The sequence below is a fragment of the Castor canadensis genome, chromosome 5, assembly GCF_047511655.1.
Source record: "Castor canadensis chromosome 5, mCasCan1.hap1v2, whole genome shotgun sequence".
In the NCBI taxonomy this organism is placed as follows: Eukaryota; Metazoa; Chordata; class Mammalia; order Rodentia; family Castoridae; genus Castor; species Castor canadensis.
The window spans coordinates 101481373-101503499 of NC_133390.1; the positions used below are offsets into that span (position 1 = coordinate 101481373).

General features: G+C 36.0%; 1 protein-coding gene across 6 annotated transcripts in view; it reads left to right on the top strand.

Moving 5' to 3' along the window:
• Window positions 1-22127, top strand: part of Wdr49 (WD repeat domain 49) — a 167136-nt gene that overhangs the window by 135588 nt on the left and 9421 nt on the right. For 3 of the 6 annotated variants that reach the window (XM_074073848.1, XM_074073851.1, XM_074073850.1), the window contains 2 exons: window positions 11131-11240; window positions 13596-13742. In XM_074073848.1, coding sequence (XP_073929949.1) covers window positions 11131-11240; window positions 13596-13742 — 257 coding nt within the window. Of the gene's footprint in view, window positions 1-11130; window positions 11241-13595; window positions 13743-22127 lie in introns of those variants that run through there. The other 3 variants (XR_012448048.1, XM_074073849.1, XR_012448047.1) reach the window with 2 other exon arrangements.

Below are 22127 nucleotides of genomic sequence, written 5' to 3' on the forward strand. Positions count from 1 at the left end.
ATACTTTTTTTTAAAAAAATAGAGAATTGTTTGGGAAAAAAAGAAAAAAACAAGCAAAAGAAAACAAATTTGAAAAACAGTGTATTTCTCAGTAATACTGGCTGGGCTTTGTAAAAGTGTCCTTCAATCTTTGAACCAAAGAGATCCATTAGTATATTCTACTGGTGGTTAGTGCCAGGATCCTCTGGGTAGCAACTTGCCTTCTCTAGCTTCATCCCACCATTGTTGTTATGGGAACAGCTTCAGAAGGTTTGAGGCCTGCAGGCTGGTTTTCTCAGAGAAGAGATTTTTGCCACAGTTGTAAACTTGTAACTTCCAGGCAGGTGGGATTGCTTTGGCATCTGTAGAAGAGGGGCAGGCAGAATGGGACTTCCTGATGTATGGTCAAAAGATCTGAATGGATGGGGCTTCCCTGCCTGAGTGGGATTTTCTTGGGGAAACCATGTGGGTGGCCCATTCCAGGGCCAATTCTCTTAACAAAAGTACTTTGTTGTGGGTCGTTTGGAGATCATATAGCCTCTGTAAATAGAAGAATAGGACTTCCTGTTGTATTGCTGAGAAATATTGAGTGGGTGGGACTACTCTCAGCAAGTGGGACTGCACCTTAGTGGTGGCAGCTTGGAACACTTGGGTGACACATTCCACCTAAGGTTCATTCTGCCCTCTGCTCCCAAGTTCACAGCATGGACCCTTCAGTTGCATGGAGCCTACAGCTCTCACCCTGCACTCACCAAGTTCAGTGACTATGAAGAATCTAAATTCCCACTTAGTCTCAGTTGGACCCTGACTCACCATGTTCCCGCCCCATGCAGATTTAAGGCTTGAGTGAAGTATGGACTTTTTCTTTTCAAGTCTTTCACCAAACAGTACATAATGTTCTTTTCTTTATTGTTGTGCTGGGTGGGGGTACATTGTAGCATTTACACAGATTCTTATAATGTATCAAATATATCATACTTGAATTCTCCCTCCACTCTTCTCTTTTATCCTCCCCCCATTCCTGAAATAGTTTCAACAGATATTATTTTTGCATTTACATATATGTGCACACAGTTTTTTGCAATGTATTCACCCTCCTATACACTTTTCTGGCCACCTCCCCTTCTCCTACTGGTACCAACCTCCACCCCCCCCCCCACAGGACCTGTTCTGCCCTCCTATTCTCTGATTTTGTAGAAGCAAAAAGAAAAAAGAGAAAAAAATAACATTTTTGCTTGTTTGACATAAAGATAGCTACATAGGGAGTTTCCTTGTGAAATCTCCAGGTATGTATGTATTATAACTCCAGCTGGTTCATCTCCTCTAATTTTCTCCATACTACCTTAGTCCCTTTCTTATGGTGGTTTCAGCCAGTTTAAGATTTCTATATTGGTTTTTATATAAAGAGTATATTAACCATATTCATCTTCTTAACTTCCTTCTTTTACCCTACTGCTCTTGTATGTGACCTCCTCTTAGTGTGACAGGGTTTCATAATATTGCTGTATTTAAATTAGGTCTATATTCCACATATGAGAGAGAACATGTGGCTTTTGGCCTCTGAGTCTGGCTAAGTGTGGACTTTTTCAACAACTGGTAATTCAGGCTTGCCACCAAGAACCTTTGCCTTACCTTATGCTCATAGCATCTTTAGTCCTCTCCACCTTCACCTGAGTGGATTGGATAAGGTTTGGGACCCTATGTGTTTTTCTCTGGAGCATATGATTCTCCTTGCTTTTCTGTAGTTCCTGCCACCTCTTTTTTTTTAATATAAAACTGATTTATTTATAATCTCAGGATACAGATAAAAAATTATATAACATAAAAAAACATTTTTTAGCTTATAATAATTGGATAGGGGGTTTTGTAGTGACATATTCATATATGCATGCAACGTATCCTGGTTTTGTTCAATCCCTCTATCTTTCTCCTCTTCCCCTATTTCTTAAAATGACTTTGTTAGGTTTCAATGTTCATACATGTATAGAAAAATATAATCCCAAAGTTTTCCTCCCTTTCTCACTTCAAGGGTATTCTTTTTATTTTTCCCATTTTTGGTGGTACTGGGCTGTGAACTCAGGGCTTTATGCATGCTAGGCAAGCACTCTACTGCTAGAGTCATACCTCCAGCCCCCCTTTCTATCTTCACAATATAGTCTCTCCTTAGTTTTCTGACTTTTCTTATTCACAGAGTCAAAACAGTGGATGCTTCAAATCCATCCTCTTATCGCCCTCTCCAGTTCATTCCTTTTTATTATTGAATAATATTCCATTGTGGAATGTGCTACAATTTGTTTATCCATTCTCCATTGAAGGATATCTTGATTGTTTCCACATTTTGGCAATTATGAAAAATCAGTTCCCAGTATTTGTATATTGTATTGTACTGTGCATTTCTGGACTTTATTTCTATTACATGGATTTTAATTATCTGTTCATTTGCCAATAGCACACTGTCCTAATTACTATTGCTTTACAGTAAGTCTTGAAGTCGGGTAGTGTTTGTTATTACTCCTACTTTGTTCTTCATCAATATTCTGTTGGCTATTCTGGATCTTCTGCCTTTTCATATAAACTTGAGTTTGTTTATATTTGCATAGTAACTTGTTAGAATTAATTGGAGTTATGTTGAATCTATAGGATAGGTTAGGAAAAACTGAAAATAAACATATGTCCATTTATTTGATTTCTTTTCTTAGAGTTTTATATTTTTCCTAACATCAATACACATATATATTTTGTTGAGATTATACCTAAATGTTTCAATTTTGGTAACAGCAAAATTATGTGCTTTAAATGTCATATCCCATTGTTCATTATTAGTATATAAAAAAGGAACTGATTTTTGCATAATATGCCTGTATCTTGAAGCCTTGTTATAGCTAATAATAAATAATAGCTTATTAGTTTCAAAAGGCTTTTTTTTGTGTATGTGTCTCTCTTTCTGTATGTGTGCTTTTGTTGTTGATTCTTTGTCATTTCCTACATAGATAATTATGCCATTTTCAAGAAAAGACAGTTTTTATTTATTTTTCTCAAATTTATACATCTTTAATTTACTTTTCTTGTTTTATTGTATTAACTAGGACTTCCAACATGATATTGAATCAGCAGCGTGAAAGGGACCACATCCTTTCTTTGTTCTTGATTTCAGGATGAAAGCATGTAGTTTCTCATCATTAAATATGCTAGCTATTTGTCTTTTATAGATGTTCTTTATCAATTTGAGGAAGTTTCCTTATTCCTCAGTTTTCTGAGAATTATCATGAATGATGTTGGATTTTGTCAAATGTTTTTTCTGCACCTGTTAATATAATCACATGATTTTTCTTCTTTAGTCTGTTGATATAATGAATTATATCAATTGATTTTCAAATGATGAACAAGCCTTGCATACCTGAATAAAGCTCACTTAGCTATGGTATCATTACTAGAGTTGAATTGCTAATACTGTGTTACAGATTTTTGTAATTATGTGCATGGGAATTTGTTCTATAGTTTTCCTTTATTGAACTCTCTCTGATTTTGGTATGAGGTTTATCCTGGTTTCATAAAATGAGCTACAAAATGTTCCTGTGCTTCTGTTTTCTGGAACAGATTGTAGAGTTGGTGCCATTTGTTCCTTAATATTTTGTAGAATCTACCAGTGAAACTATGTGGGTCTGAAGTTTTCTGTTTTGGTTGGTTATTAATCATTAATTCCATAAAGAACTGCTAAATGCTAATAAAAAGGAGCACTCCTCTCATGGTCATGTATAATTACAAAGCAGAATTCTTATAGAAATAGACATTTGAACCTACTACTTAAAGAATTAAAGTATTTTGGTACTTTTTAAAATTCATTACTTATTCCAGCTAAGGAAGGAACATGTTTCAATTGAATGTTGCTGTAACCTTTCATGTTCAACAAGTAGAACACCATAGCAAGGCCTGTGTTTTCATCTCTCTGTTACTTACTGGTCACAGTAGCTCATTTGTTGAGTACATGAAAGGAGAGTGATGGAGAAGGAAATGTTGATATTGCTGTTCTCTAGGCTTAGCACATGGGCAAAGCTTACTCTTTTTTCCCCTGTATGAGTATAATTGAGAGTTCTTTGATGGCCCCACACAGGGACCTCTGCACTGTAAGATTCCAAATTAATGCATTTGTTGGAGTCTCTTGTGGCTCACGGCTATGGTAATGTACATAATGGTATTTTTAAATTATGTCCCTTACTCACTGTGGAGCTTCTTCTCTCACACAACTCCTGGGATGACTTCTGCTTGGCCCACGGAAAACTCAAACATCCCTCTATACCAATTGCTCTGCTATCTCCCCTTTTCTGTGCAATTGAGTAACTCTGGCCACAACTTTTTGCCTGCCTGTCTTTTAAAGTATTACTATTGATTCACTGTGTCCCACTGATGGCTGTCCCAGTGGATAACCATGGCAACATGAACCAAGGCTAGAAATGAAGGCGAGGAAAGCTTCCGTCCCCTTTCATGGGAGTGAGCCTCAATGCACACTGTCTCTGACACAATCCTCTTGAAGAACATTCCTGTCTTTGTGTCCTACAGTGGTGGTTACCTAAATGTCACGTGATCAGTCTTGGAACTACCTCCTCTGCAAAGTGGGCCTGCATAAGGAATCTAGCACTTCCCTTTGGAACTTGCAAATACATTTTTACCTCCTAATTAATAATTTTACTTTAGACTTTTAAGACCTCTGCTGACAGGGAGATAGAAGGAAAAACATTCTAATTGAAACGTCATGTTGCATTGAATCATATTTGGGTAGTTTTTCCATTTCCTTTAATTATGGCTTATTGAAATGTCAAGTGTCATTTACTTTCAGGAAGAAGGATCTTTTCAATTTAGAAAGATAGCATAGCCAATCCTGTACCAGCATAGGATGCTGAGAATGGAGAGACTTCACCTATGATAAAATGCTCCCACCTGCCCCTTACCCAGTTTTGCAGATAAGGAAATAGAATTATCTCTTGTCCCACTCATAGAAGAGTAAAGGCAAGTGTTACACATTCCTGTTGAAGAATATTTCAACCAACACACACATTTCTCATTCTTTTTGACAAATTCAGTTACTATTTAATATTTGTCATCCTTCCCTTAGATTAAAAAATTAGTACAATCTGAACATTGTACTTCTTTTTCAATTTGTTTTATTTCATTTTCTATGTATTGTTCCTTGGCAACTTCTTTTATGAAAAACAGTGCCAATATGTTTTTAAATTCAAAGATTTTGCAAGTGGCCTACAACTTGAGACATTCCTCCTGATCTTTTTATTTAGTTTTTTTTTTTTTAAGATAGGGTCTCACTTTTTGCTCAGTCCATCTTGTAACATGACCTTCTGCACAGCTGGGATTAAAAGTGTGAACTTCCATGCTTAGCTTATTTGTTGAGATGGGGGGTCTCATTAACTTTTTTCCCTGTCTGGCTTCAAACCATGATCTTCCTTGATCTTCACCTCTCAAGTAGCTGGGATTATAGGCATTAGGCATTGTGCTGAGCCAGAAATTTCTCTTAAAGCTGGAGCTTTACTTTATCAGCTTTAGTTAATCATACACCTGTGTAGTCTTCTCACACTGGTTATACCTCCAAGCTGTGTGGGATTTCTAGCAGAGAGCCACAACATTTTCTTTGTTGTACAGTATTTTTTTTTCAAATGACAAAATAACATATCAAAACATCTTTCGCTCTTTAAAATTTCTGCTTTTACATAATTCAGATAACTGGATTGAAACAATTTTGTCTGCAGTCATGAGAGAGCAGAGAATAATGAACCAGAGAGAGAGAATTATTGAACCAGTTAAAAGAAAAATGTGTTCTTAGAATTGATTTGTCAGGTGCATTCCTTGGCTCTCACAGAAACGTGACCAGGAATCTCATGTGAAAAACATACCAGCACAATAAATTTTTCAACTACAAAATGTCCTTTGAGCTTTCCACAAAATACTGAAGATCTTTCTGGAATGTTTTTGGAATAATTTTCCCTTTACCTAATCAGAGTTGTAAATTCAAGGAGCTGATTACTCCAGTTCTTGTCCATGTGCAAAAATGTGAAAGAAAAATAAATGATGAAGGGGATGGATGTACACTACATATAAACATGTGAAGACAGCATAATGGAATCCACCAAAACATGTTTGAACAGGAGGGGAATGGAAATACAATGGAGGGTGAACTTGATCAAAGTACATTGTCTGCATGTATGGAATTGTCACAACGAAGTCCTTTCATATTATTAATGTATGATTAAAATAAAATAATTTAAAAAGCAGTTTGTGTGAAAACATAGAGAAACTAAAGAAGTAAAGACATATTTTTGTAGGTGTGTATTAATGCAGCTGGAGTATGTTAAGAAAGATAGGAAAGCCAAAAATAAAAGGATATAGAAAATGGAACAAGCAAGGAACGTGAAGGAAAAAGTTAAATGATTTAAGCTATAGTCTCATCTGAGTGCTTAAGATTCTGTTTCCAGGAAAAACATGTTGGTGTATATTATCTTCTACCTTATATATAAATATTTGGTTTCCATATCACTTAAAGTATTTATGTGTATGTGAAGTAGGTAGGTGCTAAAGAGTTACTTACAATTTCAGTCCTGGAGAGATGAAGATGCATCCAGAGTTTAAAAGACTAATAGGAAGTCTATCCGCTAAATTGACACAGAAAATGGATTTTCCCTTCATTAGATTCTGAAAAATTCATATTACCATTAGAAAATTGAAAAAACGAGGAAATGAATAAAGAGATAAAATAGAAAACAAAACCCACAGTGGATATGCATTTTTCTTCATTTTTAGCAATATTTGCTTTCTTTACTTACACCAAATTATTCTAATTGAGAAAATTATACATGAGATGAATATTTCAGACGGCATATCCTTCAAGTATTTTTTGTAAAAACAATGCATTTTTACTGTGAGAAAACTTTGGAAGTGCAAATGAACAAGAAGATTAAATCTCCTTAGCTAAGCCTCCTCTAACTTTTTTAGACAAATTGCTCAGCAGACTGAAGCAAACAAAGGAGGTGAAAGGTGTATAAAATCAAAATTATAAATCACTAGAGAAATAAGTCAATGAAGACATTAGAAGATGGAAGGACATCCTATGCTAATTGATCAGCAGAATTAATAGTATGAAATGACTATACTACCAAAAGCAATCTATATGTTCAATGGAATCCCTATCAAAATTCCAATAACATTCTTCATCAAGATAGAAAAGTCAATCCTAAAGTTCCTATGGAAGCACAAAAGACCTTGAAAGGACAAAGCAATCCTGAGCCAAAAGAGCAATGGTGGAGGTATCATAATTCCTGAAAAACTAAAAATAGAGATACAATATAATCCAGTGATAACACTCCTGGATATATACCTGAAGGAATATGTGCCAGGATAAAATAGAATCACTTGCACACACTTGCAGATCTACTCACAAGAGCCAAGCTTTGGAAATAGTCCAGATGCCCCACAACTAATGAATGAATAAAGAAAATGTGGTATATATACTCAAAGTAGTAGTATTCAGCCATAAAGAAGAATGAGATTATGTCGCTTTCAGGTAAATGGATAGAACCAGAGAACATCATGTTAAGTGAAATAAGCCAGTCTCCAAAGGTCATAGGGTACATGTTCTTCCTCATATGTGGAAGCTAGGCCTATAAAATAAAAGTATGCATAAATACATATATGATCATATATATATATATATATATATATATCATCTATCTATCTAGGGAGAGAGTGAGAAAGGGAGAAGGAGAGGGAGAAGGGGAGAGAGAACTGATTGTATTAGTGGGTCTGTCTGAGGGGACTATGGGAGGCAAAAAAAGGGAAAGAGAATGCTAGAGAGTGAAAAGTATTGAAACATTGCATCTGTGTATGAAGGTAATATAACACAATACACTGCATGCTGTTGAATAATAGGGGAGCAGGGCAATAGAGAAAAAGTAAGTAATGAGGGATTAATCTGATTGAAGCATGATGCATACATGTCTAACATGCCAAGGTGAAACCCCCTTGAAGTATCAATATACACTTTAAAATAAAAAGTACAGAAGGTAAAACAGGTCCTTTTGGGGGGCAAAAAAAGTAGGAGAAAAGGATGCACATGTTTAAATGTCACAGTGTATCCCCCTATACAATAATTATATGCTAATAAAAATGTTAAAAGCAAAAGAATAAACAAGTGTAAATATAAAAATGGAGACAAACCTTTCCATCACACCATCACAATGTGTTAGGCCAAAATTTTCAAAAACATTTTGAAAAAAAATTAGTGAAAATATTTTTGAATTATATTCATGTTGCTATTTTGCACAGTATTGAGAGTTAAGATTTCATATCATTAGTAAACGGAATAAGATGCAAAATCCCTTAAGATCTTTTTATCTTTAATTATCTATCTCCCTAGGTCTAAAATAATATTAGTACATGGGATTTTCCATAAATAAATAAAAGTACAAATAACAATGGGGTTTAGTGTGCAATTAATCACATTTAAAAAGTTGCTTAATTATTAGAACAAAGGAAAAGATCAGAAATAAAACAGAAAATTTCCAATTAATTTCATACAAGGCAGAAAACACACTTCAAATTTATTTTCCTTAAACATGTGTAATTGTACTGCTATGAATTCCATATCATTGTGGGGCAGGGTATTTAAAGTTAGATGTATGCTATTAATTACTGAATTACTCTGCCAGTAGATTTCATGTAAAAATTAAATTAAAAAGTGGATAAATATCTTTAAGAAAAAAATACACAAAAAATCCTATCTAAAATTAGGGCTTATATGATATAAAACTCTTGGAGGGCTACAGTAGGCTTTTGCCAAGAAACTGTAGCAATAATTATCCTATGCTCAGGTATGACAAATAAAAACATATGAAAGTCTACTTAACTGTTGAAATTTATGTGTTAAAAATACTAGTGCAACAAATTATCACTCTGCCATCTCTCCAGCTGTTTCTTGTGATAATTCTGATAGTCTCCCAGACTTCTTGAGCTTCTGATAGCAGAATGTTGGAATTCCCTGCTTCAAGTAAAAAATAATGTCTTATTCTTGTTTAAAATACTAGTAGTCAATATTTATTGATCACCAACTATGTTACAGGCACTATTCTAGGGTCTTCATGCATTTAACTCATGTAATTCTCACTATTATCCTAGAAGAAAGTTATTATTATTACCCCCATTTTACATCTGGGGAACTGAGGCAAGGAGAAGTGAATTGACTCACCCAAGACCACCCAAGCAGGAAGAGGTGAAACAGGCACCCCAACAAAGGCATTCTGACTCCAGGGTCAGTACTTTGCCACTACCATTTGTGGCCTGTCCAATAAGAACCATATGAAAACACTGAAAACTTTTTGATCTCCAAGTCACGCAATATTTTGTGAAATACCTGCTGTGTGTGTGTCACTACTCTAGGCCCTTTTACTTTCCTTTTATGCCCAGTAGGACACTAGAGTACTATCATAGTCATCATATCTCCCCTCTTTAGCCATAGCTGAGAGAAAGGAGATCAGTGAGCATCTTTCCTCCTCATAGAATTGGTGCCAGGGCTGCTGGAGGCCATAGTAGTCGCCCTTCCACACCCTGTACCACCACTTAAGGGACTTGTGCAAAAGAATTTAAAACTATTCAAAGTTTCATTTCATTCTTCTGCTTCCTTATCTTTAGCTGTACATTTTGTCTTAGGACTCTTCTCTTCCCAGTTCCTGGTACGTTTTCATGGTAGCACTCTCCAAAATGACGGATGTGTATGGAAAGGAAGCAATAGGTTGTTGACTATTGAACATAAAGTTGATTCTACAATTTAGTTAGTTTTAACAATCTAAGTATGTATCATAGGCAACCATCTATAAATGGCACAATTTGTTACAGCTCCTAGAAGATTGTTTTACCGTGCCTACTTCTCTCTACTTGTATATAAAACATTTTGTTTTACAAAAGATATACTTAATTTAAATACTGCCATATGAGGTGGCAAAAAGCAAATGACTTAAAAGCAGGAAAGAGTTCATATGCTTTGGGAAAAATCAAAGTCATTAGTAAAAAGAGGTCTTTCAGCCTTTTGCACCTCAGTTTATATCAACAACAATTTTTGGTGCGAAAGTTTTTTTCCAGGGATGAGGAGAAATACCAGGACCTGTACATGCCAGGCAAATGCTCTACCACTGAGCTGTATCCCTAGCCCTAAAACTAGCCACAAGGCCTACCTACATCATAGCCCACCTTTCCAGTGTTCACCATCAACTTTGTATTGTTAGATTCACTTACTACTCAAAATGATCATTCTTCTTTTCAAAGTCCAGACACAATAATTAAATAATACGGTCTTAATTATAGAAGATGGCATATTGTGAGGGAGGCCAATCCAGCCATGATTGGGAAAAAAACTGCCCACCTACCCTTTGGATGGCAAAGCTCTCCTTCCTTAAAGTGTTTGTAATTCTAAATAACTTATGTACATTACTGCCTACTCAAGAAAATGTGCTTATTTCTTTTCCCATCACCTCAGAAGAGTGGGCTACCCTTGGAAACTTGTTTCCAGAGAAATAGTAACATTGCAATGAATACGGTAAGCTGTTATTACTGTGACCTTGACAGACACATTCTTGACAGAGAAGGTGAACATCAACAGTGGTAAGTCAGGTTGTTAGCATGTATCCTTGATAGGATGTGATGAGAATAGCACTTCACCTTTGATGTCTTCCTCCAGCAACCATAACCCTGATCTAGACATAAGAAAAATATCAGACAAACCTAAATTGAGGAGCCCTTTCCTGAAAGTCTGACAAGTATTCCTTAATACTGTATTCCTCAAAACATGATAATCAAGAAAAGTGTGAGAAACAATCATAGGCCAGAGAAGACTGAAAATTCGGATGCCTAAACAAAATGTTGACATTACAGGAAAAGGACATTAGGAAAACATTAATAAAACCTTAATAAAATTTGAAGTTTGTTTAATCATAATTTACTTATATTTATTTCTTAAATAAGTTTGGTTAGTATAAACATGTCACTACTTAACAGAGGAATAGAAATGCTTTTGTAAAAATAAGGTGTATACTTTTAACCATAAAATGTCAGTTCACCCTTGCAGTTAACATTTTATTAAATTGCCAATTTTTTTTCTAGTGTCAGACCATCAGAAGACTTAAATTTAGGTATGAAATATAAGGGAAGAAACATCTATAAGAAAAAAACACAGAAACTTTACTATGGAGAAATTATACAAAAATCAACCAGTAAGTATTGTTTTGTAGGCATGTACAAATAAGAGAAAGAATTACTCTGTATGCCAGTAATATTTGTATTCCTTAATAAACATAATATAAGGTTCTAAGACCTCAATTCAATAAAGGAGGGACGTGAGGCTTGGAGTTATTAAGTGACTTATCCAAGGCTGCATAGTATCTAAGTGACACAACTGTAAGGTCTAAGCCAGAAAACGTGGATGAAGTGCTGATTGTAATTCCCAAAACAGAGACAGCACCAGAATGTTAATACTTTCTCTTAAGTGTCTCAGAAGTGAAGATGATGACAACATGGGTTGAACTGGAGATCTTTATATTAATTAAATATGTGAGGCACAGAAAGACATGCAGTACTTGAGCTCACTGATGTGGAATCTGAAAAAGTTGATTTCATAGGAAGTGACATAGAATGGTGGTTATCAGAGGTTGGGGGTGTGGAGGAAGGTGTGTAAGAAAAGGCTGATCAAATGGGTACTGCATTGAAGCTAGACAGAATCAAGAAGTTCTAGTGGGCTATTGGATAGTAAGGTGACTATAGGTAACAATAATATGCTACATACTTCAAAAGCAAGAAGAAAGGATTTAGAATATTTTTACCTTAAAGAAATGGTAACTATATGTGTTCGATTTACACATTATACAATGTATATATGTATCAAAAAATCATACAGTATCCCAATAGTATGTATAATTTTTATGATTTTGTGTACCCATGAAAATAATTTTAATTTAAATAAAAATTAGAATAAAATAGAGAATTTTTGATTAATAAAACTATTTTTGTTCTTAGGAATCCCATAGCTATGTATAACAATGTATTGATCTAGTTATTAGCTGACTAAATTATTAGTAAAGTAATTGAAAGCCCAGCTTGGTGATTTGCACCTGTAGTCCTAGTACTTGGGTTGTTGAGGTGGGAAGATCACTTGAGCCCAGGAGACAAGGCTGGGTAACATAAGAAAAAACTTATGTTAAAAAATGGTAAACAGAAAGAAATCATGGCCATTAGAAACACAGATGAGAGTCATTTTTGAAGCTACATAGTTTAATGGAAATATTTTTCTTGCTACAAATCTTTTTCAACTCATGTTCAATAGGATGTTGTGCTTTCATAGAGCAGATACATTGTGGCATTTCCGATGTAACTGCTGTCGGAAGGTAATTAATAATTTGTTAACATTCAATGCACGTAAGTAGTTACATGAGTATTGTTATATAAAGCACTTTGGCTAGTGCCTGGCTATTACAGAAACTAAACATGATTTTGTTAACGTTGCTGCTGCTATCATTGTTATACACTGGAGCATCCGTGACCTTGGGAGTTAAACATACTCAAGTCTACGGCCTGACATTTACCAGCTATGTAAACTCAGGCAACTTAGTGAAGTATCCAAAGGTTCAGTTTCTTTGTCTAGATCAAGGGTGCAACAAAACCTTGCAAACTGTGAAGACTTCTGTGACTTGACATGGCGTATTGTTTCTCAAAGACTGGTCACTACCCTAGCACATCAGCATTATGGAACATATTTAAATGTAAAGTTTGGTGCCTTCATCCTCTTTTCCTACCATGCTAAATCAGGAATCAGGAGTGGTATGGAGCAGTTTTACTAAGCTCTCCAGGGAGTGCTGAGGCCTGCTAGACTTTGAGAACCACCGACACAGCACACAACTTTTTCTATAGCAAGTGCTGCATATGAACCTTTTCTTAAGTCCTGAGCCACCACAGTGACAAAGGCACAGTTCTTCCTTTCACAGGACTGACAATCAAACACCATAAAATCATATTCTGAATTAAGCTTTTGTTGATTTCTATGCCATTATCCACTTGTCACATGAAGCAAATGTTTTTTGTCCCACTTTTTTCAAGACTTTGCTTTGAAGGGCATGATTAAAATAGATTCCCAGCATTTCATTGTATGCATAATACACATAACACAGCTCTGGTTTACATTATATTGGAATGACAAAGTACCTGCAAATTCAAGATTTTAGGTGTTTTGTTAAATTTCATTTCACAAAGGATACAATTTTCTTGTAGATAAAAGAGAAACTGGAGCTTTTCCAAAACTGCAGAATATTCATTTTCAAGAGAAAATAGGAAAAAAATACAAAATGCAAAATAAATGAAAGGGAAGATTTGAGTTCATCTGGGTTTCTTTGAATAGAAAGGACCCTGGATTTGTACAGCTGTGTTTGGAGGATTTGTTGATCACTGCATCTGTACCAGCAGAGTAACAGGAAGGTTAAATCTAAAAAAGTAACTAGGAAATGTGCAAATTCCTTTTAAAGAATTAATGTTATTGTCCTTTTCCCCCCTGTCCTTTCCTAAAACTTGCTATTGCTAAGGCACATTTAGGTCGTTAAGCATTGGAGCCCTGAAAGAGCTGCCTGAAGTGAATAAGCCTGCTTTTCTTCTAGACCCTGAGAGATACTTTAGGGAAGAATCAGAGGAGGAGGATCCCCAAGTTCCAGAGCTTCCTTTACTTTCTGAAAGTAAGTCCTCCGCCATTGTACACCTTCACCATCTCTCTCTATGCAACTCCGTTAAAAATAAAGTAAGAAGGGATGGAAATAACACACTTGCTTTCTAGGTTGCAGTGAAACAAAGTGTGCTTTGATTTACAGCTCAGCTGCTGATCCATGCTCTCAGAGAGGAGAGCCAACAGGCTGGATTACATGAAAGGGATATTTTTGTTTTGTCACTGTTCTGAAATCAGAATGCCACAAATGTGCATCATGAAGCATCTATGGATGAGAAAACTCTCACCCCCACACCCCCCAAAAATCTTAATTTTCAAAACCAATACTAGAGAAAGAGCCATCATCAGATTGCTTGGAAGTCTCTGGCAATCTGGTGTTGTTCTTTTCATGCCTCTATAAATAGAGGCCACTTAAAGTGTATTGTCTCAGAGGCAGCCAGCTGCGGTGCTAGGCTAATAAGAGAAGACCAGAAAACTTAACTTAGAAAATCTAAGTAAATGATCTCTGAAGATTTGGAAACAAGAAGAAAAAAAGGATGCTCTGTTTTTCAGACTATTCTAGTCTTCTGAATTTCTAAGAATTTGAAGAATATTTGCTGTACATATATCTTCTCCACAAAGGAGCAGAGCCTGTGGGAACACAGGTAGCACACCTGATTCTTGGGGAAGCACACAGAAAGCATATGGACCCTGCAAGGGAGCTCATTTAAAATAATTAATGAAAATGCAAGTTTTCAACTTGTAACATGCAAAAGATCAGAGCTGCCCTGCACACATCTGAGATCTGTGGTTTCCAAATTTTTCAAATGCTTTGACATAGAGTTCAGTATCATCCTTCAGCAACAATAACCCCTTCAGTAGGAAGATGTTTCCTTATGTCTACACTTGGAGAAATTTCAACTTCTCCTCTTTGATTGTTCCCTTATGGAAAGGAAGAACAGCTGGCCATCATGTCTTTATTTGAAATTCCACTTATGAGCAAGGAACAGCTGTCATTTCCCATCACCATAGTTTTCAGTCTACTTATCAGTTTCCTTTATCTTTTCTTAGAATTCTTCTTTGTTAAATAAATAATCATTTTCTTGCTGTGATCTATTTATGGGTTCTTCTTATTTCTCTTAAAAGCATGAAGCCATATACTTCAGGACTCTAAATAACCTTTAGTGCATTTAAAATCTATCATTCAATCATTATTCACAAGGATGATCCACCTTTAAGAATGCATATGAGAAGTATTTATCTTGTTCTTGTGAGCTACAGACAGGGGGGATCTGGGGACCAGTCAGGAGAAAGAGATCCAGGGAACCAGCTCAAGGCTATATGGACAGTCCAGATACAGGAGAGGCTTACAGGAGGAAATGAAGATGGAGCAAGAAGTCAGAATTGAGGTAATATATAAGTAGATGATGGGGAGTGTTCAAAAGCTACAGTGCAAGCAGAGAGGGGGAGAGGGGAGAGAGAGAGAGAGAGAGAGAGAGAGAGAGAGAGAGAGAGAGAGGAGAGAGAGAGTAAGAGAGAGAGAGATAACACCTAGAAGCACATACCATTCTTCAGCAGTGAGTCTCTGCTCACTTGAGGAGTCTTTCGTTTTCTGCAGCAGGAGGTGCAGAAAGGATGTATGTGTGATCAGGGGTAAAGGTGATGGCTGGGTGGAAACATCTAAAATATTTAAAAGACTTCACAAAGGATTTTAACCTAGATTTCTTCATGTTATATTTCCCTGATGTTTTAAAAAACATGCTTTTTTGTTTCATTTTTCTTTCTTTAGCTTTGCTTCTTTTTCCTCCATTAAAAAATATTTCTAGTCACCTGCATTCTCTGCAAGTGAATATAGTTCTGCCTTCTAAAATTTTCACAAACTTGTAAGATGCAAACTATTGATGATAACAGAATATATGACATGTGATACCATGGGAGAGATTTTGCAAAGGCACCAAGAGGAAGTCAGATTGCTTCTGTCTGGGGCCTCAGAAAGAATTCAGTTTAAGAATTCAGCTCTATCTGAGCTGGGATTTAAAGTATGAGTAGGAGTTCAGAGGATGAGGAAGGAGACCAGGAAGTCAAAATCAAAGAAATTCAGTAAGAAGAGACACATCAGGAATGAAAAGGGACAGAAGTAATAATGATTACAAGTTTGTTCAATGGGCAATGTCGGATGTTGAGTTATTAACTGAGTTTGACACAAGTGGATGTAAAATGGAATGGGTTTAGAATGTGTTGAGTTCAAGGCACTGGTGTGCCTTTTAAAAATCAAGGGCTAGAGGATGGGAGCAAGATTATAGCCTACCTTGCATAATATCAGAGAGTTTATGTTGAGATAATATTTGCTCATGTATCCTTTAGCATTTTAAGATATTGAATGTCTTCTCATTATGTACTTAGTGCATCCTAAGGTAGATATTGAATGTGCTTATATCTATGTTGGATGTTGGCAACACAGAGATGACACATCGAGACACAGCCTTCAAAGATCTTAAAATGCCTAGTTGGGGAAAATAGATAAGTAAACAAATAATTATGATCTATAGCAAGGGCTAGAGTATAGATTAGCCCTGGGTATTAAGAAAATTCATAGAAATTCAGAGATGGCTTTTCAAAGAAACAAGAGTATGACTAAGCTATATATTAAAAGCTAAACTGTTACTGTCCAGGTAAGAAAACAGGGGTATAATATTTCTGGTGAAGGAATAGCATATGCAAATATAAGGGTATGGGTAACATGGCATGCTAAGGGAGCTACATGTCATTCCAAATGGTGTAGATCTGGAAAGGAGATGAAGAGAATCAGGGCAGATAAGTGGAGGCATCAGATCATTGAGTGCCCAGTGTACTACAGTAAGGTCATTGTCATTTATTTTATCATAAATGAGAAGCTGTTGAAAAGTTTTAATCAATTATTCTGAATTACTTCATTGTATCTCTTCTATGACCTCTTTGCTTTTTATATCTTTATATTTTTCTTTTAATGATTGCCCTAGAGATAAAACACTGTTTACTGTGTTCTTTATTCATTTTTGTGGTTTCAGGCTTCCATCTGAGAAGCAATCATTTCCTTTAGCCTGAACAGTTTCCGTCAGTATTTCTTATAATATAGGTCTACTGACCAATAATTTCCCCAGCCTTTATGTGTCTGAAAAATGTATTTATTTCTTTTTGACTTTGAAAGGATATTTTCACTGGGTTTAAAACTCTAGATGGCAGTTTTTTTTTCCTACTCTTTAAAGATAACATGTTTCTTTGCTTCCACAGTTCCTATTTAAAATCCTACTCTTAGTATGATTGATTCTTCTTATTCTGGCTGCTTTTAAGATCTTTTTCTTTATCCTTGGTTTTCAGAGGTTGTACTGTGATGGATCTAAATACAGTTGTCTGCAAATTTATACTGCTTAGGTTTTGTTGAAATTCTTGAATGCATCATTCTTCAATTGTGAACACTTCTCAGCCATTTCAAATATTATTTCTTTCCCATTCCTGTTCTCTCCCATTATTTTAGGATTGTGATCACATCTACAGTAGACCATTTAATTATATCACAAATGTTTCTATGCTCCTATCTTCTTTCTATTTTGTTTTCTTGTCTGGGCTTCAGATTGAATATCTTATATTGACTTTTGTTTGAGTTTACTTATCCTGTCTTTTTCCAGTCTGCATTTAAATCCACTTAGCCAGTACTCAACTTCAGATTTCATATAAGTGTGAAATTATACAAATACACACACATATTTCTAGTGTGCTATTTAAATCTCCTTTATATAGATTCCATTTCTTCAGGGAAATTACCTAGGTTTTATTCATTTCTCTTCCTTTTCTCTTCTTCCCTCTTTTCTTTTCTTTTCCTTTTTTATTCTTTGAAATGGGATCTCACTGCATTGGCTAGGGTGGCTTCGAACCTCCTGGACTTAACCTATCCTTGTGCCTCAGACTTCCACATAGCTGAGGCCACAGGTGTGCATTACTGCACCTCACTTTTTTTCTTTAACATGTTTATAATAGTAATTTTAAATTCCTGGTCTGCTAACACCAATATCTGGATGATCTTTGGGTCTGTTTCTAATGTCTATTTTGCTCTCTTAGCTATTGGGTGCATCTTTCTACTTCTTTGCAAGCCTTACAAAATTTTAAAATGTATGACAGAAATCATAAAGGATATATAGATATTGAAATTAATGTTATTTTCTTCCAGAAACAGTGCACTGTTTCCTTAGTGGCTGCATGATCACCTTAATCAAAATAAGAATTGAGGAAGGTCAGTGCTGAGTTATAGCTTTATCTAGACCTAGATAATTTTTGATTGCAAATGTCTGTTTTAGTCTTCACTCTGTTGGTATATTGTCTCCTAAGTCCTTCCAGCCTGCATCAAACAGACTTTGCATATCCAGTCTAATCCACAGTCTCCCAGCACCAGCACCCGGAGAATGTTCTATAGGCAGAATTGGCCAAAGTTATGGGGTTTCACTAGATTCCAATACATCACATCAACCCAAAAAATTGTCAAAACTTTTTGGATTTTACTTTCCCATAGAAGAGTCTCTGCATGTAGTGCAAGTCTGTTTCTTAGCAATACTCAAATATGATAGATCCTCAGAGGAAAGAATATTTGGCAATTTCAGCTGCGTAAGATTCTTAGAAATGGCTCTATCATGTTTAGAATTTGTGGATATGTGGTCATTTTTGCTTACAAATATAATTTGTAATCTACTTGTCTTCTTTCTTTTCTATTGGTACAGTGAGAATGATGACTTGTTACTGCATATCATATCCTACATAGAAAAAAAAATCTATTGAAATGTTTGAAACAGGAGAGAACATGATTTTTTGGGAACTGTGTAGTGGATGCATTATAATGGGGAAAGGCTGAAGGCAGCATATTGATGTGGGAACTTGTGTGCAGTCAGCTGTGTGCCTTTGACTCTTCACTTTGCCTTGTAGCAATAATTTACATTTGGATGCAAGATACCAGGGCTACTATAGGTAGAAATGTGCTAGAAAAAGACCATGATGGTGCCATCCACAAGGAGGTGCTGTATCTCAGAACTCACTGCAAAGCCATCAGAGGGGCACAGGGGAGGCTATTTACAGACAGGAGTAACACAGGTGGCTCTCTGCTTGCATTGGGGGATATTATGGAAAGTTATTCATGGGGTGGTGGGAGAAAGGAGGCAGTGCTGGCTGTGGGTTCTGGAGAAGTCATACATGCAGGAGTCTGAGCTGGAGAAGCCACTGAAGGAGCTTATTGTTATCAGAATCTCAAACTGGAAAAACTGAACTTTTAGAGTCTGGGAGAGGAACACAGTGGACATGAAGAGAAATTCATTTCTTCTCCAGTGTCCCTTCATTGCTCTCTAATGAAATCATCATACCAGGTGGCAAAAGAGAAATACTTAATAGTGCTCTAATCCATTATCACAGAACAAGCATTGGAGAGAGGATTTGGTGATGATGGTGATATGTTGGAACTGGCATAGTCTCATCTTTTATGACTTCATGCTTTTTCTCCATTCCTGGTCCTTTTACCTCATTATCTAACCTTTGGAATCATAGTAAATCCTATTAAATTACAAGATGATAATGTTTTTCTTTTGGGAGGATTGCTATTGAAAAGAGGATAAAATATGAAACAATAAATGTATAAAGGCCAAATTTCAAGAGTAAAACTGGCTTTGAATTGAAATTCTACTACTTGCTAGCTGAGTGGCCTTAATCAGGTCAATTAAATAATTTGTTTCTCTATTTTTTTGACTGAAGGTGGGCTTAATATTAGTTGCCATCTTCATAATGTTGCTGTAAGCAATAAATGAACTAACCCATATGAAGCCCTAAGCACAGTACCTAACATCTAGTAAAAGTTTGATACATTTTATTTATTAATAACATCTTATGCTACCATTCCACTAAATAGCTCTATGATACAGGAATTATTACTACCCCAGTTTTCTATATGAAAGACTTGTGACATGAGGTGTATAAATTACTTACATAGGTTCTAAAAGGTAGAAATTAGAAGAAAATGCTGGAAGATGGATTCACTATTAATATTTCCATATGTAACCCCCTCAGTTCAAATTGTATTTCCTAGGGAGCCTATTATTGTACTTATTTCTAAAACCAGTCATTTTATGATATTATCTATTTTGATCACTTAATTGTTCATATCTTTTTCAGGGGGTGCTGCAGAATTTAAAATTATTATTACAAAAGAGCACTTAAAAATCTCAATTACCAATATATTCCCCCTCCATGCTATCGTTTCAGAATCTACCTTAAGTCTCCACACTGTGTTTTACCCACATTCCTAAACTCTCCATACCATGTGCAGAGGGTTATTTGGCAATAGTGCAATGAGAGGCATTTTGCCAGACTTAGTTTCAATGTTCTAAACTATTGCTTTGGAACTTGGGACACTTTTCAAATACTTCATAATCCCCAGGTGACTTTTTAGTCTCACCTACTGGGTTTTTAATGCTCTTTTGTATTCTCTTTCTTTCCTTTTCAACTTGAAACATCTTTTGCTCTCTCTCTTCAGCTTCCAAGTTGTTCCCAGTGGGTCCCCAAACAGCTTGAAACCCCTCTTTGATATGTCTTATTCAAAAACCTAGAAAGTTCTTAGAACTGGCTCTGGGTCAGGTTTTGCAGATAAATTGCCCAGAACCCATTCACATTGTATTTGTAAAATATTTCAAACTTTCAGTGCAGAGGAAATGCTGTATTAGGGATACCTCAGAAAAATTGTCTTCTTGTTATTGTTATTTTTGCTATAACAATAACAATTTGTCTGCTAAAGACAAATTATATGACACAGTTAAAGAGGTGGTTTTATTTAGAGTACTGCAATACAAGAACACTCACTGAAGAGGAACACCTCAGAGAAAAAGAAGGAGGCCTGAGCTTTTTATAGAGGCAAGGAAATGAAAGTCACTTGTGAGTGCTTTAGGAATAATGAGGAAGGATAGTAAGGGTCTCATCTCAGATGATGTGAGAACAGAGTGGTTCTTTGAAGTTAAAAAGAAATGGGGGGGAGGGGAGGAAGAAGGGAGAGGTTTAAACCATCTCTTCTTTCCAGGAGCACAGGACTCAGATAAAGGTGAGCAGTCTCCTGTTTTGTTCAGGATGAATGAATATTAATCACTGCTGAACAGCCCAGAGGTGATCAGAAATTTCTTGGGTGGGGCAAAGCAGGATCTCAGAAGTAGTCTCAAGGATTCTCATTGGCATTGCTTCTACAAAACCAATTGAACCATACATTGTGAGGTGGAAGTTTTGGACTGTCAAAAATCCTGGAATAAAGGGCAAATTGCAAGGCAAGCTAGAGTCTGGCCAGGGATTTGAACTGTCAGGTTTTAGTTCTTATTGATGTCATCAGGTGTGGTGATTACAGTATAGAAAAATTGGAAAAGTTAGTGTGGTAGATTGTAGCTAGATATGGAAAGAAACTAGAAGAACTGAAAATTTGGTAATGGGTTGATAATTTGTGCAAGCTAACTGACTCCCATTCAAAACTAGTATCTCTCCAAGGAAGGAAGGGAGTGAATTAAATTTCTATCAGACAAGATAGAGTTTGCATTCAGGAACCTATTGTTATTCAGCTTTCTGGTGCTGTGACAAATTCCTGAAGAAATCAACTTATAGAAAAAAAGAGTGATTTTGGATTATGGTTTCAGTCCATAGTTTGACATTGTTGCTTTGGTACTGTGGTGAGGCAAAACATCATGGTGGAGAGCATGTGGCAAAGGAAACTGCTTAGCCTATGGATGCTGGGAAGCAAAGAGAGGAAAAGGAAAGGGTGGTGTCCCAATATCCCCTTCAAGGGCACATCCCCAGTGATGTAATTTCCTTCCACTAAGCCCAACCTCTTAAAGGTCCCACCACCTTGCAATAGTGCTACAAGCTGGTGACAAAACCTTTAACACATGGACCTTTAGGGAACACTTCCAAACCATAGCACCTACACTTTACAAATAGGGGCAAAATAGTTTAAAAAGTATTTTAAACTCAACTGGAATCTGACAATCTGAGCTTAGGTTTAGGAGATAAAATCTTGGCATCAAAACATGATAGTCAGGTAGATATCACCTGGGAGCATGTTAGAAAGGCTGTATTTCAGACTCACATGCATCTATTTAGTCAGAATCTGCATTTTAATAAGTTCCTCAAATGATTTGTATGTGTATTAGTATTTGATAGATAAGAACTTTTGTATAGTAATTAGAATGTGATGGAGAATGTGAATTAGAGAGAATCAGTTTTCTCACAGACTGATGACAGTGGTCATTGCATGCTCTGTTTACTTAGCCTCCATGTCCCTTGTTGCTAGATTATCTTCATGAGTTTTGTCATTATAGCTCATAAGCTAGTAACCAATTAGTGGGCAAAGGAAGGATCTGAGTCCTGTGCTCCTGGA